We start from the raw sequence: 12,493 nt of genomic DNA, 5'->3' as shown, positions 1-12,493 counted from the left end.
TGGAATTGTAAAGTTAGGCTTGAGATGTCAAGATTTTCATTGACAACGTGATTTGCAGTGTGGCCTGCAACTCCTTGCTTTTTCATGGTTACCAGAAACAGAATAAATTATGTAAAAAGCATGCTTCATTGGTATATTTTATGCAGTTTATTGGGGTGGGTTTGTTTTTACTCAGGCAGAGTGTACAAAGCCCTCCTTTTTAAAGTGGCTACTGTTAGTATTAGCTTGCAGATGGTGACCATTTTCTCTGACTGAATGTCATTGCCTGCACTCATCAGGAAAACCCTTCCAAACAAACTGATACCCTATCAAAAGGAAAACAAGGGAGGGAAAGGTAAAGTGACTGACTTCTAAAGGTGGAAAGATATTTCTAAACCATGATGGGAGAGAGAAGCTTTATGCAGCTCTGAGGTTGAGGTGGCCTCTTAAACAACACCCTTGTGTGCAGCTGGGTGTCAAGTTAAAACAAGCTGAGCTGAGATGCCTGTTTAAGAAATTAATTGTAGCTTCTTTTTCTTCTGCGCCTGAAACTGCTTCCCTCCCTCACCCTGTGCTGTTTAATTTTGGGTAACTACATTATGTGCTATACGTTGCATCTTATTCCCACAGGATGTCCAAAACAGCAAGTGAGCCCTTGCTGAGCACATAGGAGATGACCTCTGTCCTTTCCAGTCATTCATGCAAAGACTTCCCTCCATGTTGAGCCATGAAAAATTATTATGTTGCCTTTTAAAAGTAACATAATAATTAAGGGATGCAAGTTGTCAGAGCAGTGAAGTGGGTGGCACAAAACAATGTGCCAGTACATGTAACTGGCATCGTTACAGAATTATTTTGGGGAGATTGCTTCTTCCATCTCCACTTCAGATGCTGGCTCTTGAGTTTGAGGCATGTAAATGTGGTCCTCAAGGTTTGCATAAAGCTTCCAAAAGCAATGCTCTCAGGCTATGATGGTTGCTCAGATGAGGCATTTTATCTCTGTGAGTATGGGAGGGGCATTTCCATGGAAGCAGAGGGACCTGATGCACCTCTTCATATGTGCCTACCTTGAAGTGATAACCCCATAATTCATCAGGACGCAATGGTATTCTTGCTTCACCACAAGGCAACTACTTGTGGTGGTGTTAAAGTGAGTGCTACCCCTTTTACCGCAACCTCCTTCAGCGTTGCAAATCTCTCGATTCATTGCTGAGGGGTAGGTGGTGGGGTTTTTTGCTGTTTTTGTTTTTTTGCTCCTAGCATTTATGCCCCAAGGCAATCTATCCTTGTGGTTGCCTAACCACAGAGGTGTTGTGGATGGAGGCGTTGACTTGGGTAGAGTACCTCTGAAAATCCAGGCGGCAGGGAGGAATCTGTATTGGACCAGTATTTCTCCTGAATCCTGAAAAGTATTTAATTGTTGTGCATCTTCAGTTGCTGTGTATCTTTTTAGAGTACATCTCTGATGTTGTCTTTCTACCGTTACTTATCTCAGATATAAGGTTGCCAGATTCTTTCCTGGAGATGGTGACAATGCTTTTAAATGCATGCAGTGAGGCTGCAGCGGCTGCATCTCTTGCCACATTCATCCAGCAGTCCTGTTGCCTCCTCTTGCCTGTTATGTGGCAAAATCAGAGTATGGTTGAATGTAACAGATGAAGGAAGAGAGTAAGAGAACTGCCTGTCAAAATAGAGTATGAAGTACATTGGTTGCAACCTATGTTAGTGCACTTAAGGTTTAGACAGGCACCTTATCCAGGTGAGGAGGGCCTGAGTAACTGGTAACTCTCTTCCCAAGTATTATGGAATTTGTCACTTCTCCCTCTCTCCACTCTCCTTGGTAGACAATCTGTCCCGTCTTTTATGTTCCATATAGTGCTAATGGAAGCAGCTAGATTCTAACATGGGAGCTGCCAACCTTTTTGGCCAGTGGGCACATTTGGATTTTTAAGCAAGTGCCATAGGTACCTGTCACAGAATGACTGCTTTGGGGGAGTTTTATAACACAAAATGGCTGCTACATCTGAGGGAGCAGAAAAAGAGAAAGGGCCACAAAATGAGGTGGCATATCTCCCAACAGCCCCACCTTAGGTGGGAAGGTCTTTGCCCATCTCCTTTGTTCATAACAGAAGGGAGTGTGGGTGTCCAATCCTGTCATCCAGTAACATTTGGGCATGTTTAAAATTTGAGCTATGTTCAATGTAGGAGAGGCCAAGCCTCTTGTGCATTGTGGATTTTTGAATTGGTAATTACTTTGATCTTTTCCAGGTGCCATAGGAGGTGCCCACAGATGCTGTGTTGGTGACCCCTACTCTAACTCTCTACTCTCCTTTTCTGCCCATAGTGTTGGATCAGCTCCTTCCTGAGCTTAACGTATTACTCAGGCTCTTGGACCATGAATACTTGAGCTCTACCACAATGGAGAAGAAAACAGCTGTTTCAAATATCTTGCAGAAGCTGCAGCCCCCCACAGGTCAGAAAGCCATCTCTCATCCCTGCACATCAGATTTACCCTTTTCTTCCTTTCTTTCTGTGCTCCCTTTCCTTTGTGTGATTCCTCTGGCTGTGGCAACTTTAATGTACGTTCTGTGTCTTCAACAGCTGTATTGTGACACATTTCCAGCTCTTGATGTGCCTGTACATGCATTAGTTGTGCAGGCCTCCTCAGTTTCAGTGCAAGGGAAGGACATGGGTGGGCCACAACAAATTGTCCTGGTTGGTTTGACTTCAGTGGTGACAGCTACAGGTTGCATAGCCAACAGGGCCTGTTTCTTGCCCTTAAAAAAGGACCCTGCCATCAGGATCTGAAGGGCTTCTAAAGAGACAAAAGGCTAAGTAAAGGCTGCCTCATCAAGTACTTTGTTAATGAAAAATGACTTGAAGACTTTGTTTCTGCATGGAAGGAGATGTTGGTTTAGGCCAGCCTTTCCCAACTAGTGGGCCACCAGATGTTGTTGGACCACAATTCCCATCTTTCCTGACCATTGGCAATGCTGGCTGAGGCTGATGGGAGTTGTGGTCCAACAACATCTGGTGGCCCACTAGTTGGGAAAGGCTGGTTTAGGCAATTGGGATTTTTCCCAGCTGCTACTGCACACTAGTAGCAGTAAATATAAAACAAAATAATACTTGTGTGTTTTCCCTCATGATGTAAATAGTAGCTTTGGAGTGGTAGGAAGTCTAAATCTGGGGAAACAGCATTGTGGGGCTGGGAGAGATTAAGCCTTATTCCCACAGTCCTGATCCAAATTCCCTCTGCCCTCATCACAGAGTAGCTTTTATTTAAAAAATAAGAAGAAGAATGGTGGGAGAACCTGTTCATTGATCTCCCATGTCCCATCTGGTTTGGCCCTACAAAGTGAGCAGAGGATGTGCTGTATGAAGGCGCTGCAGTTTCACAGGTGGAACCATGCTATTCTGCCTCCTTTATATAAGCCAAGGATAGGGATTCTCCAGCCCTCCAAATGTTGTTGCTCTCCAACTTCCATTATCCCTAACCCTAGGCTGTGCTGGCTGGAGCTGATGGGAGTTGGAGTCCAGCAACAACAGGAGGGCCATAGGTTCCCCATCCCTGTGATAAACAGAAAAAGAGAGACTACGCTTCCCATAAAACTAAACACTTTTTCTTTCTCCAGTTTTCTTTTTATATTTGCTGCAACTGCTTTCCCCTAGAGCAACTCCTTTGTCACCTGCTTCACGTCTATTGTGTCCTATAGTCATTTTTCATAATACTGGTATACTTGGCCCTTTTATTACTAGAGGTATGTGACTCCCTCTGGTGGAGCATTCCATGCAGAGGGAGTCCTCCAGCTGACCTTGAGGAACAGAGATAAACAAGCATTAAACAATAGCTGGCAAGAGCTGATTGTTCTGTTCTTTGATTTATTTGAGCCCTATGGATACACGAACTTTCTCAATATTTATGATAGCTCCCTGTGCAGTGCAGGTGAAACCGCAGGCTTCTGAAGATGAAAATGTCTCCATCTCAAGTTTTTAGTGCCCCATATCTATAACTATAGCACATTTACCTTTAGGGAAACCGCTAAATTAATTCCATAACAGCATCCCCAGGAGATGGGCAGGGGACAGACACACAGACACGCGCGCACACAGACGTATATGTCCAAACACTTGAGTACACAGGCAATGGGAATTGAGCTATGCTGTAGCTGGACAGGAATTGTTCTGTGTTTCCTGTGGAAATGTGTGTTTCCAGTAGCCTTTCTGATGGTTGATTTCTGCTGAGAGAAAGGATTTCCATGGGAAGAGCAAAATGCTCATATTTTCTCATTGGGAAGCCTCTCTTTTGTTCCCCCTCTGCATTACGCTGCATCACTTGCAATGACTCTATGGAATGGTCACCTCTGAAAGAAGATGATGGCTTCTCCATGTGCTTGGCGCCTCTTGGACAACAGACCCTTTTCTCTTTCCCTTCTGGTTCTTTATGGATGGGTGTATCATTATCTTCTATCCTCCCCCCCCCCCCGCATTTAAAAATAAAATAATTATGTAGGCACTATCAATTTAGGTTGGCTGAAGTTCTCGAAGTAGTAGGTGTTTTGGTGAAAGCCAGTCATTTTCAGGGAGCTGGGAAAATAAATGCAAAATTCATTGAACACCTTATTGTTGTATCTGTTGAAAAAAGAAATAGAAAATTATGAATAAAATGTTTTTTAAAAATGCATTGAATATCTGTAAACCTTATTGCTATCCTGCTGTGTCATGAGATAAAGTTTCAGGGAGTGAGTATAAGATGTGATTGCTAAATTCAGTCACTAAAATCTCTGTTTTGGGTTCTGGTGAACTTGGCATGGAAGTAAAACTGCATCTTCTGTTACCTGCGAGTCAGCTCCACAGCGTACCAGGAAAGGGTTGAGAACCTGCATTTCTGCATCAATTGCATTGTGCCTCTGGGTTTAGAGCTGTGGTTTTCAAACTCTTTTGGAGTACCTTGGATTTTGGAACTGCGTTTCTTCCTTGGGAAGATTAGTAATGGGAGGTGAGCTTTTCTGGAAGATGGCAGTTTAGCTGCTACTAATTGTCTCCCTAAAATATGCAGCTGTAAAAGAATGCTGAATTTGCTCAAAGCTCTTTCTTCTTTCATGCAAATCAACAGTGAAGCCCAATAGGCCTGGCATGCACCATGCATAGACACCACACATGATTTGAGCGTGCATTAGAATATGTCCTAGAATCCTCTGTAAGGTGCAGGGGTTCTGTGCCAGACTTCCTGATGTGGAAAGGATTCCCTGAAGCAAGAAAGTTTGAAATCCCACTGGTTTAGCACATTGTCTGATGTGTTCATCCCTATTGATGGTAATGTCCTTTTTGCCTTGCAGGGAAGGAAATGAGCTATATGTATATGAATACAGCAACCCTACATAATGGCACTAGCTTTGTGGAGTCACTCTTTGAAGGGTTTGGTATGTATTGTGAACTGCCCCAACCTAATACCGCTTGTCTAGAGCTTCCCTCCCTCTTGTGCCTGTTTGGCCCTCAGCTGCCTGGATTAGCTGGTTAATAGTTCAAGCCCTGCACAACAAATCCATGGCCCTCAGCATTGTCCTGATTCCTCCATCCTCACAGGGAAAATCCATAAAGAACAAAATAGGAACCTTGACAAAATGGTGAACTTTTGCAGTGGCCCACGATCCCGCCCTGGTTATCAGCTGTTCTTGAATTCAGATATACCTGTGATTCAATATAGGTTTCCTCACAACCCTAGTATTTAGCAACTTGTGGGCTTGTACAGTATTTGAAATATACCAATTAAGAAAATGCCTGTGGAAATTTCACAAAATATATTAATAAGCAGTTGGATAATATTGAATATGCCCTTGCATTTAACATACTTTTTTTAAAAAGAAAAGAAAATGCAGATAACAGCCACAGGGGTATGTGTGATTGCTTACAGCAGCAGGTGGGAAATCATTTTAACTCTTTTCTCACCTGACTCAATCCTAAGGACATTGCTCCTTTGAAGCTGCTAACTGCATTGGGAGAAAATTCCCTGTTGACATTTGTTTGGCCTCAAGTCTCATGGTAATGGCTTTGCCCTGCCTTGTACCCCAAATTATACTTTCCCAAATGCCCAGATAGATAGAGCATCAGGGTAGCGGGTCATCTGCACAGTTATGTGAACCATGTCCCAGAATGCTGCTGTTCTTCCTCACTTAACAGCTTCACTTTGAGAGAGGGCAGTTGTCTCCTATTGGCTCTCCCCCAGTCTCATTTCCCCCCATAATGGTTCAGAGCCAAGGGGCTAAACAAATCCAGTGCCTTGTACCCTTATGGGCACCAACACTGGTATTTGTGATTCCTTCATGCAGTGGAAGGGGAGGATGTCTGCACCATTAAGAAAGAGAGAGGGTCTGTGATTCAGTAGAGAGATTGCTTATGAGGTTTCATTATGGCACTGTTCACTGACTGGCTTCTAATGTTCCTACCAGACTGTGATCTGGGCAATCTTCAGGACATGCAAGAAGATGATGGGGATGCCAAAGAAGGCATTAACTTGGAGCTTTCAAGGAGCCAGTCAGCTAAAAATGTAAGTTCTGTCAACCCCCAATTTTCCATTACTGAAAGTAGGAAGCTGCCTTATACCAAGTCAGACCATTGGTCCATCTTGCTCAGTATTATCAATGACAGTGGTTCCCAAACTTTTTTTCCCCGTAGACCACTTGAGAACTGCTGATGGTCATGGCGGTTTACCAATTTTTCTGCCTGTGGTAGCAATTGTAATGTGCTGTTCTTGGTGCTATATGATTTTTAATTGTATTTGCATTGCTTCCTTTGTTTCTTGTATTGTATTTGATTGTATTATAATTTGCAAACAATTCTAATGGTAATACAATAGAAGGAATAAAAGAAGCAATACAAATACAATTAAAACTCAATGTGAATATTTAATGCAGACCTGCCATGGGCCATCTGAATTAAGCTCATGGACCACTGGTGGTCTATCGGGACCCCTTGATCTATGACACTGACTGGCTGCAGCTCTCCAGGGTTTCAGATAGGGAAGCTTTTCCAGCCCTACCTGTAGGTGCTGGAGACTGCATACAAAAGATCTCCAGTTCAAAGCCTGTGCTGCACCACTGAGCTACCCTCCTATAGGCTCAGTGCCCCTGTGACTGGTTCTGGTGAAGCACTTGAAGTCTGGAGTAGAGCTGCACAGTACATCCTATTAGATATGCAAAGACACAGAAACAAATAGTAAGAAGCAAAGGGCTATGGAGCATCTGCCCAGGGCCTCATAATGTCTGCAAAGTGCGGCTTACTGTGCACTCTGCAGGATGCACAACTTGAAAGAAAACTGTGTTGGCATTCATTTTTAGTTTTCCAATGTTGTTTCTGGTGCCATGGTTGGTCAGAACAGACCAGCAAGGAAGAGAGACATACATTTTGGTGCCATCTTCTTTGCCATATGCATTCTATTGATAAAAATCTTAGTTGTGCTTTTAGTCTTTGCCCAGCCCCTTTCAGAAATGTACCTGATCTACATTGAGACATGGGTGCAGTCACTGGAAGGTGAAGGTGAGGCTGGAGACCAACAACAAGGGTTTTTCTTTAGTTTCTTTTTTTTCCCTGAGGCGTTGCTGCTTATGGTGTGTATTCACATCCCACTCTGATTTTTCAGGTTTTTGTATTGTTTAAAAAAACTGTTTGGCCAGAAGCAATAGTGGAGCAAAAGTATGTGTGTGCGACAACTACAGCATGAGAAGGACAGCCTCTCTCAAGCCACTCTCAACTCTCTGCAGCCTAAGAGAAGGCTTGGTGGCAACTTGCCACGTCTGTGGAAAGAGGAGGTAGAGTAGAGAAGCCCATCTCTCCTCCGGATGGGGCTGGGTCTTTGTTGCTTAGTACTCTCAAAGAGAAAGCTACACATAAGGTGGTCTACATCTAAGACCTAAGTGAAGACCCTCTGAAATTAATGGGCCTGAGGTAGTCATATAATGCCAGTATTCAATGCTAGACCTACTTAGAGCAGACCCATTGATGTTAACAGAATTGACTAACTTAGATTAATTAATTTCAGTGGGTCTACTGAATAGGACTTACTTGAATACAGCCCTACATCAATTAATTTCAATGGGTCTATTCCAACTGTGACTAATCTTGGATACAATCCAGAATTATCTTCTGGTACATCAGGATCTATGGACGTATCTCTGGTGATTTTTGAACAGATCAGCAAGGCTGTCTGACTTTCACTTATTTAACAACAGAATGACTCGGCTTTCCTAAATCAGATTGCTGAAATGAAGTGAGCTCAGGGTAACTGGAAATGGACTTTTGTGTAGAAGGATAGTGAGCTTAGCTCAGTTCTGATACTCAGAACAAGTCTTGCTGCTCAGCAGCTGCTGAGAGGCAATGCACTCTTTCATTCTAAGTATGTCTATTGCGCCTGGCTCCAGTTGGTAGATCTTGGAGCAAGTCTGAAGTCTGCCCTTCCCTACTTTAACTCACAGCCAGACCCATCACAAGAGCCCACAGTAAAGGCTACATTTCATGGAGGATAAGGCTACAAGCCACAATGGCTGTGTTATGCCTCCACTGTTTGAGGCAGTGTGCCTCTGAATTCCAGTTGCTGTGTGGGGAGAGTGCTGGTGCGCTCAAGTCCTTATTGGGGGCTTCCCATCGGCATCTAGTTGGCCACTGTGAGAACAGGCTGCTGGACTTGATGGGCATATCCAGTTGCCAATTTTTTAACAAGGAGGCAAAGATGTGCAAAGAAAGATGGACAGCAACAACAACGCAGCGCTACCCGGGTCATCCATGTTATCTCCCCAATTTCTTCCCCTCACAGGTTTCCGGGGAGCTGCCTCCACCACTGCCCACCACACCCCCTCCTGAAGATTATTACGAGGAAGCACTGCCTCTGGGCCCAGGCAAAGCCCCTGAGTACATCACGTCCCACAGTAAGTCTAATTGGAGGCTGACAAAGGGGAGAACCAGCCAGCTGTCTGGGTCTTGACACCGCTTTGTGTTCTGGCATTCCCCCATATCAGCCTAGGAAAACAAAGGCTCATACCAGGTGTCTGGCAAGTCATAGACTTATAATTTATATGCCACAGGGAGGGAAATGGCACTGTGTGGGGGCTGTCACACTCCCTTTTCCTGCTTCCCTGCCCTTCCCACCCCCGTCTGTCAGATGTCACAAGCAGTTGTTTGCTCAGACTTGCCTGGAATTATACTGGTAAACCCTGAGTGGCAGGAATGCGAAGGGCCTGTCTAAGAACAATCTCTCTCTCTCAGCTTGCCTGATAGATTAGGGAAAGGCAAAAAAACCCGAACCTAACACCTGTTGTTGTTTCTCTTGAATCAAAGAAAATGATGAGCCCTGAGAGCCCACTGGAACAACCTTCAGCTATGGTCCCAGGGCATGAACAGAAAAGTATCCTTCGTGAGCTGGGTGTCTTATGGCATCAGTGAGACAACCCCCCTTAGCAAAGTCCAGAAGAAGGCAAGAAGGGGAGGTTGTGGAGAGGAGTGGTGGGTGGTAGGCAGAATCTGGTTCTAGGAGCTGGCCTGCCACATGGTTTGTTCCCCTGTGGAATGTAGACTAAAGGGATTGGAATGGAGTGCTCTTTAGCCCTGTGTGTGGAGGAAGAATATGTGTTGTGGTAAGTGTCGGGGAAAGGCATAAAATACTAGAGAGCTTTTACCAGGCAGAAGCCAGGAATGTGTCATTCAGCATGATATCCCTTCTTCTATAGGGTGGTTGTGTCTGGTGGCCATTTGGGAAATGGCAGAGGAGATCCAGGGACAGGACTTCCATTTCCCCCCCCTCAGAGTCCTATTGTCCCCTCATCTTGTTGCCTGTCTTACTTATAATTTCATTAGCAGTGATAGCTTTCCTGTGTCACCTTCTCAGAGCTGGTCTGGTAACACTACTTATTTCAGCATCGCCTTCCAATAAAATCTTCCTCACAGTCTTTGTGCCACAGAGCGAACCCACACTGTGGATACCTTGTGTGCGCGCACGCAGTAGTCTGAAATATTCCATCTTCTCCCTATACAGATAGCTCCAGTCCCCCCAACTCAATAGAGGATGGGTATTACGAAGATGCAGACAGCAACTACCCTGTCACTAGAATGAACGGAGAACAGAAAAACTCTTGTAAGTAGTACTGCAACAATATATGTAGCCACAGGGAGTATGGAATCCCCTGCCTGCTAAGCACTAAGCTCATTGGCCCAGTGAATGGGGAAGAGCGCAGGCAGTCGGAGGATATCAATATGTCTCAGACCATCCTGTCCCCGTTGTACTAAGGCCTGTGTGTTTTGCAGTGATTAGAAAATAAGAAATACTGAATCCAGTTGTCCTTGCATGCTATTAACAAATGTGGACATTCTTTGTCAGCCTATGGCAGGGGTGAGGAACTTCAGGTTCCTGAATGCAGCTCTCCAGGCCTCTCTGCCTGGCCCTTGGGACTCTGCCCAGCCATGGCCCCCTTGCCAGACCATATCCCTTACTTGTCCTGTTCTGCACTCTCCTTAAGTGGTTTTACTTAGCTAGAATATGTTCTTGAACAGGGAGGGAGGGAGGGAGGGAGGGAGGGAGGGAGGGTGTGTGTAGAAATGTGTGACATTTGTGTGGCTGGTAACTCAAGGTAAGAGCAAGGTAAGAGTGCAAGGTAAGAGTCGCATCTTTTGCTCTGCCCACTTTTGCCTCTGGCCTCTCCCGTCACTGGTAGGTGGCTCCCAAAAGGTTGCCCATGAGAGAACGCGGCCCTAGGGCTGAAAAAGATTCCTCACCCTTGATCTGTGGTGTAGAGTAACTTGTTCAGTAATGTGACTGCCATAAATAGAGCTGCAGCTAGTTTGTGTGGTTTTATTGCACGTAACTTCCAATAATTCTGTTCCGAAACTGTTGCCTGCAGCCTTCTGGTGTAGAAATTTTCTCCTAAGTATTAAAGCTGAGACAAGAGTGCCTCAAGGACAATGTTTGGCCAATAGATGTGATATATGCATCACTTACCCTAAGAGCACTTATGAAAAAAATACCCAGTTAAAAAACAGGTGCTACTTCCAATAAAGGTCCATCTCACAGAAATCTCTAGAATTTTCTAAAGCCTGCACAATAGCTTAAACCTTTCCCACAGCCCTCTAAAAATTACTTCAGTCATAGGTTATCTTAATTTACAGGAAATTTAATGAATGGTTACTGTTACCTTGAGCTGTGAATTTTAGAGATAATCTCAACTGGTCTATTTAACTTGAAACACAATGCATTTATAAGCATGCACGCACAATTTATAAGCATGCACTGGGAAACATACAGTGAAAAGTCCAGCCTTTTATAAATTCAAACCAGAGTTTGTAAGAATAAGCAGACTGTAGAATACTTGAAACATGATAGCAAGGATGTTTGTTTAGTTAATAGAAATCTGGCCCCAGTGGAAGCAGAATGCAGATCTACAAGTTGCATCTCTGTAGTTTTAACCTGCTTTGTACCAACCCAGCAGGTTCTAGTCAGATGTTTGCAATATTGAGATCCATAAATGGTAGCCAAGGAGCTTAACTATGGAGGAGTTGCAACTTAGCCTGCCAGTGTCGTAGACGAGCTTGGAAAGAAGTTCAAGGAAACACAAATTGTATGTGTTCTGGAAACTGCCCTGTGGTCCCCACCTGCCAGGCTTTGGACTTAAAGTGTGTGTATGTGTGCACACATGACCCCCCCCCCAAGAGAGAGAGCTAGGAGGAGTAGCCCCTAAAGGAGAGGCGTCATTCCATGTATAGGGTATTGGTGATGTTGGCAATGGCATCCTGGATGATTAGGCTGTCTCGGCTTTCTTCTAGACAATGACTCTGATGCAATGAGCAGCTCCTATGAGTCTTACGATGAGGACGAAGAGGATGGGAAAGGCCAAAGGTTAACACACCAATGGCCATCGGAGGAAGCTTCCATGAACCTGGTAAAGGACTGCAGGATTTGTGCTTTCCTGTTGCGCAAGAAGCGATTTGGGCAATGGGCCAAGCAACTGACGGTCATCAAGGACAACAAACTCCTGGTGAGTTGGTGGCTTGTGGAACGCCAGGGTGTGTGCAGGAAATTAAGAAATGTTTTAGGGAGGAAAATGGGAGTATCCTGCTAATAAGTCAAAGATGTCTTAGGAATCCATTTATTTTGCATACATGAGACTGACAGGGGAACCCCCCTCTTTGCGGGGACTGGCACGGAGTGATAAGAGTTGGCAACTTAAAGAAAAAAGAAAGGAGCCTGCTGGTGGAACTGGTCAACAAAGCCACATAGCTGCATGATTCCCCTTGCTGTCCAAGTTGAAGATGTTGTGCGCTATGTGCTTCATAATATTTTTGACATATCCTTTGTCCTTGAGAATAGCTGGTCTGTAACTAATATAATTTGCAGTTTGTTAAGGATATATATTGCAGACCTAGTATAGCACTTCCTAAGATGGAGGTGAAAAACGCAGGTACGATGCTCCAATTGGTGTTGGAGGGGGGAGGAAGGAGAGTGTTTGACCCTTTTTCCACCTGAAATTTTTGA

General features: G+C 44.5%; 1 protein-coding gene across 7 annotated transcripts in view; it reads left to right on the top strand.

The window, feature by feature from the left end:
- Window positions 1-12,493, top strand: part of AFAP1L1 (actin filament associated protein 1 like 1) — a 96,997-nt gene that overhangs the window by 55,829 nt on the left and 28,675 nt on the right. For 6 of the 7 annotated variants that reach the window (XM_061616860.1, XM_061616858.1, XM_061616864.1 and 3 more), the window contains 6 exons: window positions 2,324-2,452; window positions 5,319-5,402; window positions 6,429-6,526; window positions 8,789-8,900; window positions 10,004-10,102; window positions 11,785-11,996. In XM_061616860.1, coding sequence (XP_061472844.1) covers window positions 2,324-2,452; window positions 5,319-5,402; window positions 6,429-6,526; window positions 8,789-8,900; window positions 10,004-10,102; window positions 11,785-11,996 — 734 coding nt within the window. Of the gene's footprint in view, window positions 1-1,619; window positions 1,648-2,323; window positions 2,453-5,318; window positions 5,403-6,428; window positions 6,527-8,788; window positions 8,901-10,003; window positions 10,103-11,784; window positions 11,997-12,493 lie in introns of those variants that run through there. The other variant, XM_061616863.1, reaches the window with a different exon arrangement.

The sequence above is a fragment of the Rhineura floridana genome, chromosome 3, assembly GCF_030035675.1.
Source record: "Rhineura floridana isolate rRhiFlo1 chromosome 3, rRhiFlo1.hap2, whole genome shotgun sequence".
Taxonomy (NCBI): Eukaryota; Metazoa; Chordata; class Lepidosauria; order Squamata; family Rhineuridae; genus Rhineura; species Rhineura floridana.
Note: the sequence above shows the minus strand (reverse complement) of the source record. Positions and strands in the feature narration are given on the sequence as shown.